The 23,127-nt window shown below is 30.3% G+C and overlaps 1 protein-coding gene across 1 annotated transcript in view; it reads left to right on the top strand.

The window, feature by feature from the left end:
* Positions 1 to 22,750, top strand: part of LOC127715488 (COMM domain-containing protein 5-like) — a 61,733-nt gene extending 38,983 nt beyond the window's left edge. The window contains exons 5-7 of the mRNA XM_052221549.1: positions 3,741 to 3,836; positions 5,595 to 5,670; positions 21,654 to 22,750. Coding sequence (XP_052077509.1) covers positions 3,741 to 3,836; positions 5,595 to 5,670; positions 21,654 to 21,755 — 274 coding nt within the window. The 3' untranslated portion in view covers positions 21,756 to 22,750. The remainder of the gene's footprint in view (positions 1 to 3,740; positions 3,837 to 5,594; positions 5,671 to 21,653) is intronic.
* Positions 22,751 to 23,127: the final 377 nt, after the last annotated feature.

A 23,127-nucleotide genomic window follows, 5' to 3' on the forward strand; every position in this document is an offset into this window, starting at 1 on the left:
TGTTTGGTTTTTACTGAATTTTTTCGTGGAAGTTCAGTATAGGAATAAACACAGTTTTTTTAAAGGTTAATGATGTCTAAGCTATGGCTGACTAACTCACACACTGAATAAAAGTCCAAATAATAATATTATAATATATAGCAACATGTTTTTATACGCCCGTTTACGGGACGTATTATGGTATACAGTTGTCCGTCTGTCCGTCCGTCCGTCCGTCTGTCCGTCGTCAACATGTCGGACATTAACTCAAAATTGCTTAAACCAATTTGCATAAAACTTTGGTGAATTGTTTATATCTATTGACGTGAGCTCCCTTTCGTTTTTTATAAAATTTAGATTATACGTTTCCGAGTTATGGGGTTTTATTCATTAAAAAAAGGGGGATTTTCCAGTTTTCGGACAATAAGTCAAGAATGCTTTCACCAACTTGCAAGAAATTGTGGTGAATTGTTTATATCTATTGACATGAGCTCCCTTTTGATTTTTATAAATTTTAGATTTTACGTTTCCAAGTTACAGGGTTTTATTCATAAAAAAAGGGGGGACTTTCCAGTTATCAGACAAAAACTCACAAATGCTTTCAGCAATTCTTATGAAACTTTGGTGAATTGTTTGTATGTATTGATGTAAGCTCCCTTTAGAATTTTATAAATTTTACATTTTACATTTCTGAGTTATGGGGTTTTATTCATTAAAAAGGGGTGATTTTCCAGTTTTCTGACAATAACTCAAAAATGCTGTCACCAATTCTCATGAAACTTTGGTGAATTGTTTATATCTATTGATGTAAGCTCCCTTTTTATTTTCATAAATTTCTAATATGACATTGAGAATTAATTCATACTTTTGTATCTATTATTAATGTTCTTTCTGATGTTATAAATATTTTCACAAGTCTTATCCTGTATGAATGCTGAATGACAATAGAAAACTAACACTTTAGGTTTTCCCATTTAATGAAAATTCAAACCAACAGATCTTCAGAAGCTGGGCAATTGTTGCAAGATTTTGTGGGTTTTTGAGGGTATACATAAAGAACGTTTGAGGCAATTTTCATGCTTTTTTGTTTCACAATACAGGTCATTAATATTTTATAATATGGATATGTTTTAGAGGATTACTCTAGTATTATGACACATAATATATATATATGACTTTGACCTTATTTTCCTAATCCATAGTGTGTGGGCTTAAGCTTTTGGGGTAGGTCTATATGTCATGTATTTCAGATATTATACATGATAGGTTAAAAATATGTATGTCTCCTCTTCAACAAAAGGTATACATGTATTACCATAAGACAGTGTGTCTTGTATTATGACCTTCAAGTGAATTTGGCGTTTGACCTGAAGGTAAAAATAATTGATTTTTTGGATCATTTTCTTGTCCCAAAATAACCTTTAACATAAACTTTTGATATTTGGCAAATGGGTGGCTCACATCAAAAAGATGTGTCACATTGAAGTTTACCCGTGTCTTTGATCTTTGACCCTAATGTCAAAAATTTGTAAAGAACATTTTTATGTCCACAACAGTTTTTTTTTTTTTCAGGGGGAAAGGGGGGAGGGGGGGGTCTGCCCTGCCCCTATAACATTAATTGTTAAATATAACAAAAACAGTTTAAGATCCCCACTCATAACCAATGTATATTCTTACTTGCCATGACAAGACTTTCCTGTACTAGAATGGTTTTGTTGTGCCTTCTTTTTTTGGAGTGACTTCTTATGATTGATGAAAGGGTCAGACATTTGTTTTAGTCCGCCTAGTTCAATGTGAACTCATTAAGTGCAGTTATTTATTCTCTTGAAGTCCTAATAGCACAATAAATGCATGGTACCACACATAACTTTATTTTTTACGACGGTGCTATCTTATAGATTTTATGATAGAATGTATTATAAATGTGGTGCTACATTTTTAGGGAAATGGTGCTATTTCAGATCACATGGTGCTAGTTGAAAAAAAGTTGGGAGAACACTACACTTTGAGAGGTCATTAATTATCCATTAAAATAGTTCTTATACTGAAAACAGTTTAGTGTGTCAACACTTGTGTATTTGCAAAGCCTAGATTTCGATCTAGATATATTAAATACCTTTCAATTGGTACAAAATTCTAAAAGTGAGAAACGAGGGAAATTTTGGTATATTTTGATAGCAATTATAAGTACAATAAACTTTTTTTTTTTTATCTTTTATTTGTTTTTCAATAGTCAGGATTTAATATACATGTACCCCTACACTACCACCTAACAAGGGTATCAAGGGGTTACATATAAAAAATAATTCAGTATACAATATATATCACTGACAAGTTGATTTTTATAATTATACATGTAGTATTTAAGGTTACATATAAATTTTATTTGATTATATTCTCTCGCTCTCTGATTTTCTCTCATACAATACAAATACTCTTCACTCATTTGCTTTGCTACAATATGTACATGATGTATCTTGACTTACATTTTAAAAACAAAATATTTTAAAGAAAAAAAAAAAAAAAAAAAAAACTCAAGGCTAAATATTTGCTCATGATATATAGATATTTTATTCTCTCACTTATATGAAAAATATTTCATGTAAAGGAGACCAAAATTTTTCACACACTTGGACTCTATTATTTTTCTTTGCAATATAATATTCAAGAAATTTGTATTTCTTTATTCTATTCTTTAACCCAACCATATTTGGTTTTGTTTCATTTAATTTACATTTGTATATATAGTTTTTTGTAATTATGACTAACAGATTCAGTAATAAACTTTCATGTTTGCAACCAAGAAACACATTCTCTTTGTTAAGAACAAAGTTTACAAAAAAAAGTTTTACTGCATTTGAAAAAGACTGCCACAATTGAAAAGTTATTGGGCATTCAAAAAAAAGGTGTTCAATGGTTTCTTCACCAAGTTTACAAAAAGTACACATCTTGGTGTCTTTTAATTTAATTTTGTATAAAAAGGTATTAGTTGCTATGATTCTATGCAAACATTTGTATTGAAAAGTTCTTAAATAAACATCTCTACATGATTTTTTGGTTATCCTGAAATATTCTGACCATTCTGTTGTATCAATAATCAACAGTTCTTCCCATTTCGAAAACTTGACTGTTGGTAGTTCAATAACTTTATTTACTAAATTTTTATATACAAATTTGGCTTTCACATTACCTATAATTCTCTTTAAAAAAATATCACCATTATCAGGCTTATCCAAATCTTGCTTTAAACAGTTCTCTTTAAGGTATTTTTTCATAGTCTGAGGGATTCTTGAAATCAGACCCTGATATTTGATAAAATTGTTGATTTTTACTCTTTCTTGAAATTGCTCAAATTTATAAAAAATCATATTTTCTTTATTAATTAGGTCACTTACTGACTGCACACCTCCTTGTTTCCATTGAATATAATATGGGAAATCATCCAAAGAAGAAAAGTTCAAAATATCTAATGATAAAATGTCACTGACAGAATTCTCAGTATTAGGTTTTGCGATAGAAAAGCATAGTAAAACATCCTTCCAGAAAGGATTTTTACATTTTTTAGAAATCTCAATCAGCTTTTCTTTCTGTAGATGTAAAACCCTTTCACCCCCATACTGTATAAGGTCTGCCAGTAACAACTGCTGCCAGCCACCAACTGGGTTTGACATCAGTCTTTTTATCCAACTAATTTTTAAGTACAATAAACTTATGATATATTATAACAAATCATATAAAGCATTTTATGTTATATTTAACAGACGACCACACATAGATACCTATGCCTTGGAGAGCAGACCAAGATTGCCCAGACTTGATTCATTGAAGTGGAGAGCAGATGTTGCAATATCTACAAGGTTGGATAAATTCTAAGACATTAAAATAATATTAAGCAATTAGGTTTATTGTCCTGCCAGTGACAATAGTCGCTGAATGCGGGACATAGGGAGCACTATCCAGCGGCAGCCAAACTATCTATTTGTATAAAGCTGTATATTTCAGAAGGTAGAAGACCTGGATGATTCATACCTTGTATGCAGATACCTTATGTTACGAAGTTTCCGTATGTCATATAGTCCATTAATATTGTTCTTGACCTCATTTTCATGGTTAAGCAACTGCTTAGAAAAAAATTATTGTTATCTTGCTATGTGAATTTCTCACTTATTATGAGTAATAGGATTACTATATTTGGTATGGTTTACATGTCTGTCTGGCAGGGTTCTTCAGACCTTGACCTCATTTTCATGGTTCATTGGTCAATATATAGTTTTCCTGGTTAAGTCTGTTTCTTAGTAATCGAAACAATAGGTCAACTATATTTGGTGCATGGAATGAATGTCTGTCTGACATGTTTCATCTGACCTTGACTCCATTTTCATGGTTCATTGGTTAATGTTAAGGTTTCACAGTTTGGTTTCTTACTTTGAAAGTATAAGCAAAAGACCAACTATACTTGTTGTATGGAATGGTTGTAAGGTGTACATGTCTGTTTGCCAGGGTTTATCTGATCTTGCCCTTATTGTCATCTAAGATTGATAATGTTAAATTTATGTGATACTAAATAGTAAAACCTTTATGTTTAAGTCTTTCAACATTAAATCAGTCATGGTCAGTAGAGTAGGCGAAACATTTCAGCTTGTGTACTCTGTAAACTGTTTTTGACAAATTTGACATGTTAATGATGTCGCATGTCATCTATCAATCTCTCTGTAATAGCTAAGTAATATAGTTCGTAAGTCAAGTACTTATGCTATCAGACACTAAGAAACTTCATCATGAATGCACCAAGAATTAAATTTATACAATAAAGAGCAATTCATGGTTCAGGTCATGGTTGATTTTTTTGGTTTTATTTATGTTTAGGTATAACAAATATCTTTGTCTGAGTTGAGCATCACACAGTTAGAAATGGAAATTAATTTTCTGATATTAGTAGCATTAACATGTTAAATGCATACAGTTTAGAAGCACCCCATCCTCTCTACCTGGGTCATGCTCCAAAATTTAAATGTTTATTTTTATAATTAGGTGTTTTATGAAGTATTATTTATGATTGATTGTTGTTTGCTTAATGTCCAGTGGCAAATATTTTGTGTATGTATATATAGTATGTCATTTATATATGAATAGGCATGTTTTGAAGTACAATAAAGTACTTAATCCATTAATATTTTGTAACTTGATAATATCAAAATCTGTCTATCTTAGGCAAATATTTGCCTATTTTAGTCATGTTTTACTGACTTTAAATTTGATGGTGAGATACCAATATACAGTCAAACCTATATATAAAGGTCACCCTTGGGACCAAAGAAAAATAACCTTACAAGAGAGGTGACCTTTGAATTAAGGTTCAAAATGTATAGTTATTAATACAACTTGACAAGAAGAAGGTGACCTGCCAAGACAGGTTTTTGCTAAAAAGAGGTAACCTTTATAGCAGGTTTGAATGGACTAACGGGAAAAGGATGGTGTTAGCAACTACTACAGCCTGCAGGTCTGAAAAATCTTATAGTCTATTTTTCTTAGGTTTGTATGTGGTGTATTAGATTTTGATAGGCACAGCCATTCTTTCAATGTAACTTTTTTTAAGTAACTGTTTTTGATTTCAGTGTATTAAACAGAGCATTAGAACCAACAGTACTCATGGAAATGACTTTAAGTAATGGCAACATTCATAAATTTGAGGTAAGCTCTTAAATATCAAGATGACTTTTGGTATCTTCCACTAATCAGAGATTGCTGGGATTGTGCCAGTCCTTGACTACCTTTCACAAGTTCTAATTGGAAACCTCAAATAAATGGTTGATTGAGTACAGTTAAACTTACCTAAACTCTCGATGCTTGAATGAACTTATATATCAAAGTCAAATAATTGGTGTATTTGAATCAAGTAAATTAGATTTTACGGTTATATAATACTTATGTATAGAATAGATAATGGAAATGGAGACTGTGTCAAAGAGACAACAATGAGTCTTCAACACAGCGAGAAAAATCTTGCACCCTTTACCTCTAGCCAATGTGGAATAAAGAAACACACAGCAAAACCAAGGGTCCGGAAACGGTCATATATGCCAGTCATGTCCTAAGATGAAACTATTTGTCCTAAACGAGTAATTGGGATTTAGGACAAATTTTGTTTTTTTAAAGAAGTAATTTCGGTCATTTCATTGACTAAATGTTTGAAATCGGATTTCTTAATCGCCATTTTGCACTGTCTTGTGTAAGTTGTGATCACTTGTTTTTGTTTATAATGCCTTTCCTGTAATTAAACTGCCACTTCAGTAGTTTGATAATCCTGAGGGCCCTCCTAATATCTATATCAATGCCTCCGGGAAACATTGGCTAATGATCGCTAATCACTTTTTATACGACCGCAAAAAAATTTTGTGGTCGTATATTGGTATGACGTTGGCGTCGTCGTCGTCGTCGTCGTCCGAAGACACATTGGTTTTCGCACTCTAACTTTAGTTTAAGTAAATGGATCTTTTTGAAATTTGACCATAAGGTTAAATACCACAAAAGGAAGGTTGGGATTGATTTTGGGGGTTATGGTACCAACAGTTAAGGAATTAGGGGCCAAAAATAAGCATTTTCTAGTTTCCAGACAATAACTGTGGAACGGTGTATGAATCGCTCTGAAATTATACTACAAGTTTCCATACCACAAAGGGATGGTTAGGATTTGCTTTGGGGGGTTATGGCTCAAACCGTTTAGGAATTAGGGGCAAAAAAGGGGGAATAACAAGGTTGTCCTGGTTAATGGACAAATACTTTAGTACAAAACATAATTTAAAGCAGTGTAAGGGAGATAAATCAAATACATCATTGAAATTATCTCCCTTACACTGCTTTTAAATTATGTATAAAGTAATGGTTAATGAACAATAAAGATAATTTAAAACAGTGTAAGGGAGGTAATCCAAATACAACGTTTTGGTTACTTCCCTTACACTGCTTTTAAATTATGTTTAAAGAAATGCATATTTATAAAGGAAGACCAGTAAAAATATCTGCAAATGTTGCATCTTTTTTTTTCTACAAAAAAATCCATATGAAAGATTTGACACTATATTTTTAATTCTATTATAAAATAGATTAAGTTAGCACTATGGTAAATTTAAATGGGTAATTATGGTTGCCAACTCCATTGGAAATTTGAATTGAGATTATGACCATATCTTGAGGGAAAGAATTTTTTGGGGGAAAAAAAAGGGGGGGGGGATAAAAAGAAATTGTGGGGGGTCAATTTTTTCTCATTTCAGATTTCAGAAATTAAAAAAATTATTCTTCAAATATTATTTTTTTTTCAAAATTCAAATATTGAAAAATTTCAAGAAGAAATCTTTAATTGCACAGTATGGCGCATTAGATTTGTAAAATCTTTGATCACATTTATTTATTTGTTATGCCGAATCCAACAGTGTATTTAGATTTTTAATTTTGGGTCCAGTTTTCAAATTGGTCTACATTAAGGTCCAAAGGGTCCAAAATTAAACTTTGTTTGATTTTAGCAAAAATTGAATATATGAGGTTCTTTGATATGCTGCATCTAAACATATATTTAGATTTTTAATTTTTGGCCCAGTTTTCAAGTTGGTCCAAATTGGGGTCCAAAATTGAACTTTGTTTGATTTCAACAAAAATTGAATATATGGGGTTCCTTGATATGCTGAATCTAACCATGTATTTACATTTTTTATTTTTGGACCCCCTTATCAAATTGGTTCATATTGAGGTCAAAAGGGTCCAAAATTAAACTTTGTTTGATTTCATCTAAAATTGAATTATTGGGGTTCTTTGATATTCCAAATCTAACCGTGTATTTAGATTTTTTAATTTTGGGTCCTGTTTTTTAAATTGGTCTACATTAAGGTCCAAAGGGTCCAAAATTAAACTTAGTTTGATTTTAACAAAAATTGAATTCTTGGTGTTTTTTGATATGCTGAATCTAAACATGTGTTTAGATTTTTGATTATGGGCCCAGTTTTCAAGTTGGTCCAAGATAGGGTCCAGTATTTAAACTTTGTTTGATTTCAACAAAAATTGAATATATGGGGTTCTTTGATATGCTGAATCTAAACATGTATTTAGATTTTTGATTATGGGCCCAGTTTTCAAGTTGGTCCAAATTGGGGTCCAAAATTAAACTTTGTTTGATTTCAACAAAAATTGAATATATGAGGTTCTTTGATATGCTGAATCTAACCATGTATTTAGATTTTTTATTTGTAGGCCCCGCTATCAAATTGGTTCATATTGAGGTCAAAAGGGTCCAAAATTAAACTTTGTTTGATTTTATCAAAAATTGAATTATTGGGGTTCTTTGATATGCCAAATCTAACCGTGTTTTTAGATTTTTAATTTGGGTCCAGTTTTTTAAATTGGTCTTCATTGAGGTCCAAAGGGTCCAAAATTAAACTTAGTTTGATTTTAACAAAAATTGAATTCTTGGGGTTCTTTGATATGCTGAATCTAAACATGTGTCTAGATTTTTGATTATGGGCCCAGTTTTCAAGTTGGGGTCCAAAATTAAACTTTTTTTGAGTTCAACAAAAATTGAATATATGGGGTTCTTTGGTATGCTGAATCTAACCATGAATTTAGATTTTTTATTTGTGGGCCCCGCTATCAAGTTGGTTCATATTGAGGTCAAAAGGGTCCAAAATTAAACTTTGTTTGATTTCATCAAAAATTGAATTATTGGGGTTCTTTGATATTCCAAATCTAACCGTGTATTTAGATTTTTAATTTTAAGTCCCGTTTTTTAAATTGGTCTACATTAAGGTCCAAAGGGTCCAAAATTAAACTTAGTTTGATTTTAGCAAAAATTGAATTCTTAGGGTTATTTGATATGCTGAATCTAAACATGTGTTTAGATTTTTGATTATGGGCCCAGTTTTCAAGTTTGTCCAAGTTGGGGTCCAAAATTAAACTTTGTTTGATTTTAACAAAAATTGAATATATGGGGTTCTTTGATATGCTGAATCTAACCATGTATTTTGATTTTGGACATTGGGCCATAGTAGGTAAATTAAAAAAATTCAAGTTCTTAGACCACATTCTTTCTGTGTCAGAAACCTATGCTGTGTCAAATATTTAATCACAATCCAAATTCAGAGCTGTATCAAGCTTGAATGTTGTGTCCATACTTGCCCCAACTGTTCAGGGTTCGACCTCTGCGGTCGTATCAAGCTGCGCCCCAGCGAAGCATTTTATTACCTGTGGTTTTAATTCAGACCTGACAGTGATCACAAGCTCAGAATAATTTCTTAACAAAAATTGAAATTCCCTGAAAAGTGTATTCATTATTTAATTACTTTTCAGCAAAGACAATCATCAAATCAGATTTGAAAATTAAACCTAAATTTACGGAGAAAAAATTATTTTTTCATGTGCTTTATTTACTATATAATACGCATGCGTGAAATTGTCTTCAGCAAATTTAATATTTAATCGTAAAATGCAAATTGATTTCATGCTAAATTAAACGAGTGCAACTATTGTCTGTTACATTCAAACACTTTTAAAGGTAATAAAATAAAAAAACATAAAAAGCCGGTGATTTCCTGTCAATTTGATAAACAAAACAAATCCCGGAAATGAATCCGGAATTATTCGTACTTTATCGCAAACTTTCGGTTTTAACTTTTGTCAAATCGAAAGAAACGTATGCAATGTCTAAGAGATTTACCATTTTTGAGTCATTAAAATCATTTCAATTTTAAACTATTGCCTTCCCTAAACTGTTCTTCATGGTAATGGTAAGACATTTACTTAGTAAATGCGACGAAACAGCAGTTCGTTGATGATATGAATCTAGTCAAGTTGACATCGACAATTTGGAAAGGGGCACCAACTTTTCAATCATCTCAAAATGACCGAAATTGTGTGGAAAAATTTCCGGATCCTTGAGCAAAACGCACAGTAAAACTCACTTTAAAAGTAATCTGAGTCTGATGTATGTATAGATAAAAGAAGAAACTAAGCAAAATGACAATGATATACATGAATGACCAAAGGACAACTAGCAGTTACTGACATGCCAGCTCCAGACTTCAATTAAACTTATGATAGATTATGTCTTCATAATATGAAAATAAACCACAATCCCTCCCGTTAGGGGTTTAGTATCATGCCATCATAAATTATACGAGAAGAATATAACCTGTACCATGCCCACAACTGATTTTAGAATAATTTTTTTTTATTTCCAATTTAAAATCCCTATGAATGAATCAATATTAATTTCAAAAATGTCACCTTTAATTACTTGACAACAGTATTGTAACTATATCCCTTGTTTTAAGGTTTGGTTAGCATTGAGGTGAATGACAACATTTCTGTGCTTTATAGATTATTACCATAACAGATGGGATGTGAAATACCTAAACATATATCATATCTGCAAGTTGATTTATTTTTACAAATGATGTCCTTGTAGCGATGATAAAATTTAGTAAATGTTTTGAAAAGTTTGTAATAATTAAAAATGTATAGTAAGTATACTTAAAGACGAATCATACATAATTAAAGTAAACACTTTAATTGATAAATATGGAAAATTAAGAAACTGAAAAAGCTTAGCAATCGTGTGGGATCTGTTTAAAATAGAGGTAAAGGAGACAACTATTGAACATTGTAAAATTAAAGCTAACCATAAAAGAAATGAAATTGCAAAATTCGATCAAGAACTGAAACTTTTGAATGAGATTCATGATAGCAACCTTGATGAAAAGAAAAAATAATTTGCTGAACATAATAGATACAATAAAGAAAACCAAAGAAACACTACAAACTCTATATTCTGATAAAATAAAAGGGGCACAAATTAGATCTAGAGTTAAATGGATAGAAGAAGGCGAAAAAAATACAAAATATTTTTTGGGATTTGAGAAATCTAGACAGACAAGGAAAAATATTACTGCTATTACGGACAATGAAGGGGAAATAACTGAAGATCAAGGTAAAATATTAGAAATGGGGAGGAACTAATATGTTAATTTATATACTTCAACTAAGCCAGATTTAGGAGAAATAGAGAATAATATTGAAAATACTATAATAAACTGCAAACTAACTACACACGAAAGTAATGAAATTGAAGGAAAACTGACAATTGAGGAATACAAAATCTGTCTTTAAAATGAAACTTAACAAAACACCGTGTATTGATGGTCTTCCAATTGAATTTTATAGATCTTTCTGGTACAACTTACAATATTTTGCTGTAGATGTCTTTAAACATGGCTGTGAGAAAGAATTGACAAACTCACAGAAACTAGGATTAATTACCCTTATTTACAAGAAAATTGACCCATTAAATTTAGACAATTATAGACCAATTACTTTATTAAATGTAGATACCAAAATTATAGCATATTCTCTTGCAAAAAGACTTGAACCAGTATTGCATCAAATTATTCACAGTGATCAAAAGGGTATGTAAAAAACAGATATATTGCGTTCAATATTAGACAAATCCAAGATATCATAGACTATTCAGAAAAATTCAATGTAGATGGGGCTATCCTTTTTTTAGATTTTTCAAAGGCGTTTGACTTGCTAGAATGGGAATTTATGTGTTGTTCATTAAAGAAATTTGGCTTTCAGAAATCTTTACTGAAGTGGATAAATATTATATATACAGATATAAAGGGTTGCATTTTAAATAGTGGGTGGATTTCAAGACCCTTCAGCATTAAGCGAGGGATTCATCAAGGGTGTCCGGCGAGTTCTATAATTTTTGTTGATTTTAGCCTGTAGATTAAGACAAGATAAAAAAATTAAAGGTTTTCAAATTAAACTAGATAGATAAAACCATACTCAAGAATTCCTTATATTTAAAATGAACTTTAACAATATTAATTTGATTAATATACTAAAAGAAATTGTTCCAGAATTTTACTTAAAAAAATAATCATATCATGGATCCTAGTTTCTGTGAGTTTGTCAATTCTTTCTCACAGCCATGTTTAAAGACATCTACAGCAACTTATATGGGGCAATAAATATATCAAATTAAGGTGGTACCCAACACCTTGACTAATATTAATTTGGCTCGTTTAATTTTCATAAAATTTTGACAAAATGTTTACTTTGACCATTTGACAAAAATATAAAAATTTCAAAAAATTTGAACCAACCACTTTATCAGAAAAATTTCATTGGTTATATAACAGTTTGACAAACACTGATTTTGATCATTGAGAAGCTTAATATTTCCTTAACAATACAACGTAATTAAAACATTTAGCTGATTTTTACAGAGTTATCTCCCTGTAGTGTTAGGTACCACCTTAAGTGGTAAATGTCTTATTTTCAAAAATTGGATAAACAGTAAAATTTTATTTGTAAATGACATAATTGATGATAAAGGAAAAATTAATCAAAATATGATTTTAAATAAACTATCTTGCCATGCTATTTGGTTTTCAAAATATTCTAAATTGATGAAAGCAATACCATAACAGTGGATACAAGAGCTATCAAAAGAAGAATCAATTAAACAAAAAGTTGCAACCAACTCCGAATTTAAATTTCTGACAAGATAGAGAAGGAAAAATGGTATCAATAAAAAAAAGTTTCCTCCAAAGACATTTACATCTCCCTTTTAAATAGATGTTATTAGAAAGCAATAGGATTTCAAAAATGGGAAAGAATGCTTAATTTAGATAACAATACAAGGAAAAGAGAATAAATGTTGTACTTTATCTTTAACTATATCCAAGATAATAAATTGGAAATGATAAGATGGAAATTTCTATATTATATTTTACCAGCCAAATAATTACTTTTCTCCTGGAAAATAACTAAAACTCCTTTATGTAATATATGTAATGTCATTGAAGATTTTGAACATTACTTTTTGACATGCAAATATCTGAAATTATTTTGGGATCAAACAAAACTAATACTAGATAAACTTAAAATAGGACATCATATAATATCGCTTGCATCACTAACCTTATCACTGAAGTGCTATATACTTACGTTAACGAGGCCGGGATAAGGTACCGGTACTTTATGTATCTCTAAAAAATGTAAATTTCAAATAAGATTACATGTCTTTAAAAAAAAGAAAAAAAGAAAAGTAATTCAGAGATTTCTTTCATTAAGATATGTTGTTACATATATGAGCAATTCGAACAAGTTGAGATATATAAACACCATACGATGATGATCATATAAATGTATGATAAGTCAAAGATGAAGTCTAATATCTGCTGTATTATTCATGATGGCTGCCTTAGTGAAAAAGGATGAACAAAAGATTCAATTCTTATACTTTGAAAATGGTTTCTAGTAGGTCAGATTTATGTCCTCCAACGGGCTATCATTTGGTATTCATCCTCCATATTCCTTAGTCATCATTTATTTTTTTAAATCTCCTGAAACCATTGTAAAATGTTAAGAAAATGATAGTTTTCTATTTTGAGTTGAGCCTTAAATGCAGATATGGAGCTGGTTTTAAGTATTGTAAAGTTACACATCCTTTATCCTGTTATGATGGTTGATCTGCCTATCACCTCATTACAGGTTAAGAAGGGTTTGTGGAAGTCGTGTCATCTTTTTCTGATAGGATTTCCAAAAAGAATTTTTGCAATTATGGGAATATTAAATGTTTACATATAACATATGTGGGAAATGTAGTATTCAGTTACTTGTTGATCAAAATGAAAATTTTAATCATCAGTACTCAATTGTCAAATGGGCAAAAGAAAGTTAGGGAAATGCAGTTCTCAATTATCAGATGGTCAAAAGTAAGTTAGAGAAATGCAGTATTCAAATATCAGATGTTCAAAAGTGAGCTAGGTAAATGTAAATATATTCCAGTATCAATTTGTCAAAAGATAAATTAAATTATCAATTGGCCAAAAGAAAGACTCAATCATCAGTTGGTCAAAAGAAAGTTAGGTAAAGGTGTTTAATTATCACTTGGTCAAAAGAAAGTTAGGGGGGAATATAATTATGGACCCCTACAGCTATAGAAGTTTAGTTATAGACTGAATAACCTTTCATCGCACTCTTTCTGCACGTTGCAATAATATCAACTCTTAGGCTAAGAGCATCTTAATATTTTCTTCAAAATTTGAACACCATCACTGAAGACTGAGCTAACAGGCAGGTCTCATCTCCTAGTTTCTCTATAGATTAACTATAAGTAGGTATGTGTCCTAAAAAAACTAATTACTGATTGTTAAAAAAAACAAAAACGTTTACAATGTAGGGTGTCCAAAGCTGCCTAACATCTTGTTATTGATGATTTGATTAAAATGTGTTTATCTTAAAATTTATAATTTTCCTAGAATGTGAAATACAATATCACTAAATCCAACTGTAAATACATTGTATGGAATATATCCCAATAAATCTTTTCATAAGAGGGTTTTTTCTGGGAAATTTCCCATTTAGGAAGTTTAAAATATAGAAAACGATGACTTTGCCTGAAGTTAAACTTTTTCTATCAATTTTAAAGGAAACTTGAGAAAATGCAAACAACAAATAATCGTGATAGATGAAAAAACCCAATTATAATGGCCATATGTTTTTGCTGGTTTTTTTTATGAAAGTAATAACATTATTTAACAACCTGCATCAAGATTTCATTATAAAAACATATCTTGTTTCATTTGTTATTGATTGTTGCTAAGAGAATCAAAGGAAGAAATCATTTCATAACATAGGAATAACCATTAGAGGTTTGATATTGCAGTCACATGTATTAACTCCTGTCTCAAGAGATACTATGTAATGTTTTCATTAATATATGCATCAATTAATATGTTTTGATTTTATAAACCGATGATATAACAATGACATTTATATACTTTTTATGTATGTTATGAAATACCATATTACATAAGTATGAACATGTGAATAAGGGTAAAAAAAAAATTAATAAAATCAGTTATGCAATAAGCCAAAAAAAAAGAAGCACTGTTAGAATTAGAAAGAGCTTGTTCTGGTGCAGAAGAACTTCCACAAACTCAGGCAAAATTATTAAATTTTTATACATATTTCTTAACCCTCTGACAATAATAATATAAAATGAGTTTTTATTGTCAAATTAATTGCTTGGGGTTGCTGTATTCCTTCTGGAACTTTTACATAGTTTACAAGTTAATGTTTGTGTTTAGGTTTGTTTAAAGGGAACGATTTCTAATAAGTCAATGGTATTTGGTTTGCAGTTGTATTAGCATTGGCACATCTCATTTCCATGGAGATTGTTTAGCCATGTACCTTGAGTCATGGTTCATCGACTTTTAATATTTGCATAACTTACATGTTAAAGTATTGCTATTTTTAATTTCAACATTTGCATTATCAAAATTACAAAAAGGTGAGACATATCTCTGTGATAACAGTTTATTTTAAATCCTGGATTTGACACTTGCCTTATAAGAATAACTAATGGCTAAAAAGAGCATTAAGGTAGCACAATACAAAGATTTTTTCACCCACAATCAGACAAATTTTAACGGATGTAATTTCTTTCATCCAGCTCTAAAATTTATAAATGAAGAACCAAAAGAAAGAAGAACAAAGATGGTGATAATTTCATTATTACATAATTATTACATAATTGATAATTATGTAATTAGTTGCTAGATTGTGATGTCCATTTTGAATGAAATTAAAGGGGGACTAGCCACGAGATATATGAAAATTTAAAATATGATATTTTTTTTGTTCAATCATTAATGAAAGTGAAATAGTGAAATAATAATTCGCTTTTAGCGGCCAATATGGTTCAATTTTGTCAAAATAAGCTAAGAAACATTGATGATGAATTATTCACTTGCAAGTGAATAATTCGACCTCTTTGAATCCATATGCATGTGAACTTCAAGTTAACCCCTAGCTAGAGATTAATAACGCATGCATTGTGCATGTTGAGGAAAAGAATGTCAACATTGAAAGTGAAACAAAGGTAAATCAGTTGTTTGACTGATTCGATCCACAAAACATCATTCTTATACAGGTAAAAACAATGATTAACATATATTTTTAATCTATAATATTTACTTAAACAGACCCAGAAAAATCAATTGCACGAGTCCACTTTCTATTTATATCTATATTTATGTTTATATCGCTTATATGACCATCGAGGTTTTCGGAGGTCAACTCGATAGGTAATTAGATGGCGTCTAGACTAAAATACTTTGGATAAATGTTTTACATTGTTATAAATCAAATACGAGAATTTGAGTCAAATCGGTTAACATGAATTTGACAGCTAGTGCCCCTTTAACCTTCAAACCGTGTCTCAGATTTTTCCTATTGTATTTCATTCTCTCATAAACCTTCAATTAATTTTTCAACCTTAATTCATAAGAAATCGCTAAATTTAATTGGGTGTTTTTGGAAATCTGAGACATGGTTTTGAAGATAACTGGTCAATGAACAACATGTGCTAAAATCATGCATATAGGGGCACCCATCTAGGAGCTAATTTCATTTAAACTACATTTTCAAAAAAAAAATTTGACAAAAATGTATGTGTCACAATTGAATAAATAAGGATTTTGAACCTCATTAACCTCAATATAATTCACAAATATACCATGTGGATACTTCAGAATTGGCCTTTAATCATAAATAAATTAGGTTTTGACCAGTAAGAAAGCATTCCATTTCAGCAATTCTAAATATACTGTGCATCAAAAATCAAATCTGGCAAGAGAAGTTACATCATTATTGACCTTGATGTAAGTCAGTTAGTTGCTTCTGATATGGTAAAAACTCAGCCCACCTGGATAAACATCAACTATTAATGATCTCAGAAGTTTAATTACACATTGCATTTATGCTTTATAGCTGATCACCTGGCCCAGTTAGTATGGATTTTTTTCATTTAGAACATAAAACAATATATTTTGTTTTTAACGTTTTCCTAAAAAGTAAGTTATGCATGTGTACATAAAATGATCAGTTGGTTAGTCTAGAGGATTCTTATGGGATTTCTAAAAATATAATTGTATACAATGAAAATATGGTGTTTCACACAAAGTAGAATTTTCTTATTTTTTGTAGTTTAAAAATAAAATATTTAATTTGTGTTTTCTTTTAAAAACATTCACCTCAAGAAAATCTGAAATAACCATTAGCATTAACATCAGCAACATTAAATATTGTGAAATTATATTTGTTTAATATTTGTACATTTATATTTTGATTCCCTCTATAGCTCCAGATAGGTTTTTTTTTCTCCTGGTAGCTCCAATATAGAAATGTACTTTTATTTGGAATTCATTATCATCTTTTATCTATAAACCCCTAATCCACCTCAACTGTTATTTCTATAGCTGGTCAGTGGTCATAAATAGATATAAGAAGATGTGGTATGAGTGCCAATGAGACAACTCTCCATCCAAGTCAAAATTTATAAAAGTAAACCATTATAGGTCACAGTACGGTCTTCAACACAGAGCCTTGGCTCACACCGAACAGTAAGCTATAAAGGGCCCCAAAAATTACTAGTGTAAAACCATTCAAACGGGAAAACCAACGGTCTAATCTATATAAAAAACGAGAAACACTTATGAACCACATCAACAAACGACAACTACTGAACATCAGATTCCTGACTTAGGACAGGTGCAAACAAATGCAGCGGGTTTAAATGTTTTAATGGTACCAAACCTTCACCCTTTTTCTGAAACAATAGTGTAACATCACAACATAGAAAGACACACTATAAAATATCAACTGAAATAGCTTAACTCAATCAAAGGACATATGAACACCATTGAACATACACTGAACAAATAAATTTGACCTATAATACAATGTAAATACAAAATAAATAAACTAAGAGAAGAATAATAAAAGTAACATGTTATATCGGTATGAAATGTTAAACAATTAAAGAAAAGCAATATGCTGGAACAAAAATATCAGCCATTTGCAATAACTTTAAACACAGGTAAATAAAAATAATTTTGTTGTTAGGTAAAGCTATTAAATGATTCTATTGATTAACCACAAAATACTGCCTACATGTTTTAATATTGGTGCATATGTTTATAAAACTAATTATCATCAAAACTCATTAACAGTACAAGATATGGAAACATATTTTTCTTCTGTAGTTTAGGAATATTAAGAAGTATACAAAAACAGCTGAAAATGAAATTTTAATAAAATTTAGTTGTTTTTGTATAGTGCTACTTATTGATCTATTATCTATTCGATGTCATTTTTATGTGTACTAAAATATTACAGAATATTATATTTACTGAGATAAATATGTAGTATTGAGTATTTTGGGGTCAATAAACATTGTGTCCTAGGTTAGGACTAGTTTAACCCCGCCACATTCTGTATGTGTCTGTCCCAAGTCAGGAGCCTGTAATTCAGTGGTTGTCGTTTGTTGCTGTATATCACATTTGTTTTTCATTCATTATATTATACATAAATCAGGCCGTTAGTTTTCTCATTTGAATTGTTTTACATTTGCCATTTCAGGGCCTTTTATAACTGACTATGCGGTATGGGTTTTGCTCATTATTGAAGGGCGTACAGTGTCCTATAGTTGTTAATTTCTATGTCATTTGGTCTCTTCTGGAGAGTTATCTCATTGGCAATCATACCACATCTTCTTAATTTTATATCGTTTCCACTTAATTCGAGTCATTTTGAGAACTTATATTTCTGAGTTATAGTTTGAATTCTTAATGAACATCCCCAATTTTTGCATTGCACCTCAACAATGTTTGCATACTTGCATTGCGCCAGGTGCCAATAGGAGTAGGTTTGATAATGCCACAATATGGTGTTGTAGCTTGTATTTCAAATAAGTATGTATTGGCCATTATCATAATGAATCAATGACTAAATAGAAACAGCCTTTTATCCAAAAGTTAGGTATTAGCGTTCTTTTCATGATGTCGCATCATAATAATTGATTTTTCCATGACATTCAATGAGAACTTGTTAATTTCTCATGTTTTTATACTTCTGTCATAGACTGGACATATTATGGTTTACCACAGTCGTCTGTTGGTCAACGCTTTGTAAGATAAATTAAATTTACTTTAACAATTCCAATGAAATTTTAACGCAACATAAGGATTGATGGAAGAAAGTTGTCTTTTGATTAAAAAATTTCAGTTACCGGACTGTAACCCCTAGATTTATGGCAATTTTTCACATATTGTGCACTAACTCCAGTATGCTGGGATTGATTTCCTCAAAACCTTAGGCTATTTTTGGTATTAATGAAAAGAAGCTCTCTTTAGAGTTTTTAAATTTTCTGGTTTATCATTCAAGAGTTACAGGACTTTGACTGTCAGATTAAAGTAAAATTAAGAAAGCATCATTATGAAAATTTTCCTATTTTTCATTGAAGAGTTATGGTACTTTGATTGTCAGATTTATAAAAGGCAATTTTTTTAATGTCATTCACTTGCACTAGTATGCATTTATCAATTTACTACAAACTTACACTGTTGTTTGTATTTGTGAATTTAGACTATATATTTTATTTTGAAAATTTTCTTTTTTGCCGTTTCAGAGTTATGGAACTTTTAACAGTCAATTTGACCCAATATTTATAGTCTAAAGATATCCTCATTTTTTTTTTTTACGGAGCCATTTTACTAACTTCTCATTAGATCCTTCTAAATATTTCTTTTTATTCTCGCAACAATTGTATTTGCACAATACGGGAATAAAATGCGCTTTTGTCGCAGCTGCTTATTAGTCCCCTACCGACGAAGTCGTAGGGGACTTAAGGTTTGCACTCTGTCCATCTGTCCATCCGTCAGTCCGTCTGTCCATCCGTCAGTCCGGCAACTCAGTTTTCCACACTTTTTTTCTTCGTTTTTGAAGATATTGATTTGATATTTGGTATATATTTTTATCATGACAAGTTATAGATCAAGTTCGAATTTTGTTCCAGTCTGATGATTTAGTCTAGAGTTATGGTTCATAAAAAAACTCCATAACTAATGTTAGAGTACTATGTTAAACCATATATCTGTACAAAGGGAGATAACTCAATTTTTAAAGGACATTCTTTGGTAAATTGTTTGAGGAATTTTGTGGCAGGTTAATATGTTATTTTGTATAAACTAATTTTCTGAATGCTACATGTCTATACCATATATATATATATTTTTTTTATTAAGTGAAATCCTTTAATTAGATAATAATCTATTTTTTTTTTAAGGTATATATTTCATTACATTACATTGTGTAGATAAAAGTTGTTGACATTTTATAGATAAGTTACAAATCTATATTAGTTTGTGAAAAATGAAAGAAAAAATATTTGGAACTATTAATTATATTTGATTGTAATTTGAAAATAGATACACATTGTATTACATCATATCTATATTAGAGAACTACTAATCATATCTTATGCTAGAGTATTATAGGTTTTCTACACTTTTTTATACGCCCGTTTACGGGAAGTATTATGGTATACCGTTGTCCGTCCGTCTGTCTGTCCATCATCAACATGACGGACAATAACTCAAAAACACTTTAAATAATATGCATGAAACTTTGGTGAATTGTTTATATCTATTGACGTGAGCTCCCTTTCGTTTTTTATAAATTTCAGATTTACCGTTTCTGAGTTTGGGGTTTTATTCATTAAAAAAGGGGGGATTTTCCAGTTTTCCAACAATAACTCAAGAATGCTTTCACCAACTTTCAAGAAATTTTGGTGAATTGTTTATATTTAAAGACATGACCTCCCTTTCGATTTTTATAAATTTTAGATTTTACGTTTATGAGTTACAGGGTTTTATTCATTAAAAAAGGGGGGATTTTCCAGTTTTTGGACAATAACTCAAAAATGCTTTAAGCAGTTCGCATGAAAATTTGGTGAATTATTTATAGCTATTGATGTAATCTCCCTATTGATTTTCATAAATTTCAAATATGACATTGAGAAGAAATTGAACTTTATTTGTTTATAGTCTGAAAACAGATTTACTAAGTATTCCACAATAGCACAGTGTATTGCACAACAGCAAGAAATCTTTAATTGAATATAAATTCAATTCATATAACCAATTTCAAGTTCTTTGACTACATTTATTCAGAAACCTATAATATGTCAAATATTTAATTACAATCCAAATTCAGACCTGTATCAAGCTTGAATATTGTGTCCATTTTTGCCCCAACTGTTCAGGGTTGGACCTCTGCGGGCGTATACAGCTGCGCTCAGCGAAGCAGTTTATTTCATCATGCTTGAAGATATTGATTGACAATTGGTATATAGTTTTATCATGACAAGTTACAGATCAAGTTCAAATTTTTGTTTCAGTCTGATAATTTTGTGCAGAGTTATGGTCCTTGGACTTGAAAAAAATCACTCATATATTCAGTTTTCCACACTGTTTTTAGTCATGCTTGAAGATATTGACTTGATATTTTCTTTTTGTTTACACCATGACAAGTTACAGAACAACTATGTGCTCTATGTTTGTCAGGCCTAAATGTAGCTAAAATCCAGATGATTTTGTCAGCTTTCGCCGCCATCTCTATTTTTTGACTTTTTTGGTTGTAAATGTCAATCCTTGTTAGAAAAGCTAGAAAAACACAGTTCTGTTTCACTTTCTTATGTGTCTATTCATCCACTTGATAATATTATTATTCTGACATTTTCTGACATTTCAAAAATAATTTGTTTTCTGTTTTAGGTACCAACATCAAAGTTTCATGAACTTAGATACAATGTGGCATTTGTTCTGAAAGAAATGGAGGACATTGAACAAAGAAATATTTTAAAAATTCAAGATTAACAAACCAGTGTATGCCATGATATACTGTTGTGTAATACTCAGGATCAAGAATGTCTATTGCAATTAACTGGAAACATTCATGTTTTTAATATTTTATAGATTTTAACCCTGTCAAACTGTTTTTTGACAGGTAAAGATGTCTATTTTAATGTGACCAAATTGACAAAAGCTTAAAGTGCACTAAAATTGAAAATATTTAATGATTACCCTATATATTGCTGAATGATCTTTAAAAAGTTTTGAAATTTGAAATTATTTTTAATCATTTAAAAGCAGAATTGAGACTTGGGAACATTCTAGTGAGAGTGTCAGAGGTTTCCACAGTTGTGATATGGTTAGGTTAAGAAGAACCGCTAATGGTAAGACGAGGGACTTCTGACATGTACACTTTTAATTACGTGTTAAAACATACGATTAGGTTAGTTTAAGGGGAACCACTAATGGTAAATCTATGATATTTGTAATGCAGTTATATTAGCATTGGCACATCTCAGTTCAATAGAGATTACTTATTCTTACTTCTCCAAAGATGGTTCAACTACTTTGAAAATTCTGCATTGCAATTATATCTGATTTGGTCAGTTTAAGCGGAACCACCTATGGTTTGTAAATGATATTTTGTATGCAGCTGCACATCGAATTTCTTTGCAGATTAGGTTGCCCTGCCACCTAAATTACATGTACTGTATTTTAGATGTTCGTCCTTCATTTTGACGATTGAAGAGATTGCCATACAGCGTTTCCATTTAAATTTCAACGTTTGCATTATACATTCGTAGAATCAAAATTACACATGGGTGAGACATATATATCTTTTGCAATATTGTAATAATCTTTATTCTTTCTTTTTTTGATCATGCTGTCATTATTTGAACCTTTATTGTATAAATGATTTTATTATTTGAACCTTCATCATGTATACATGATTTTGTGCACTAATATTCATAGAAACACTTCAGTGTAGACAATACTTAAGCAATAAATAATGAAATAATTTTTATTTATTTTTTTTACAAAGTTTCTCTTACTGTAATCCAAGGAATAGAACTGATCAAGGTATAAAACTTACTGTCAAGATTCTCCTTTGTAGGTTTTTGTGTATGTAAAAAGGGATTCTTTCAGAAAAGTAATTTTATACTGTGAAATTTATTGGGTTAGAATTAAAAGCATTTAAAAATTATTCAATGCCAAACTTACATTGATATGTCTTATATTTATATCATTTATGGGGTGTAATACCACCATTGATTTTCCCCTATTAGTCTTTGTTAAATTTACACTTTTCAAAAAATTGTGCAGAATTTATCTTTGTTTCAAATAAAGAAATACTTGGCATGAGTAAAGTTTTATCCTGTCCAGTACTAAAGACAAA

The sequence above is a fragment of the Mytilus californianus genome, unplaced genomic scaffold (genome assembly GCF_021869535.1).
Source record: "Mytilus californianus isolate M0D057914Y unplaced genomic scaffold, xbMytCali1.0.p SCAF_9, whole genome shotgun sequence".
Taxonomy (NCBI): Eukaryota; Metazoa; Mollusca; class Bivalvia; order Mytilida; family Mytilidae; genus Mytilus; species Mytilus californianus.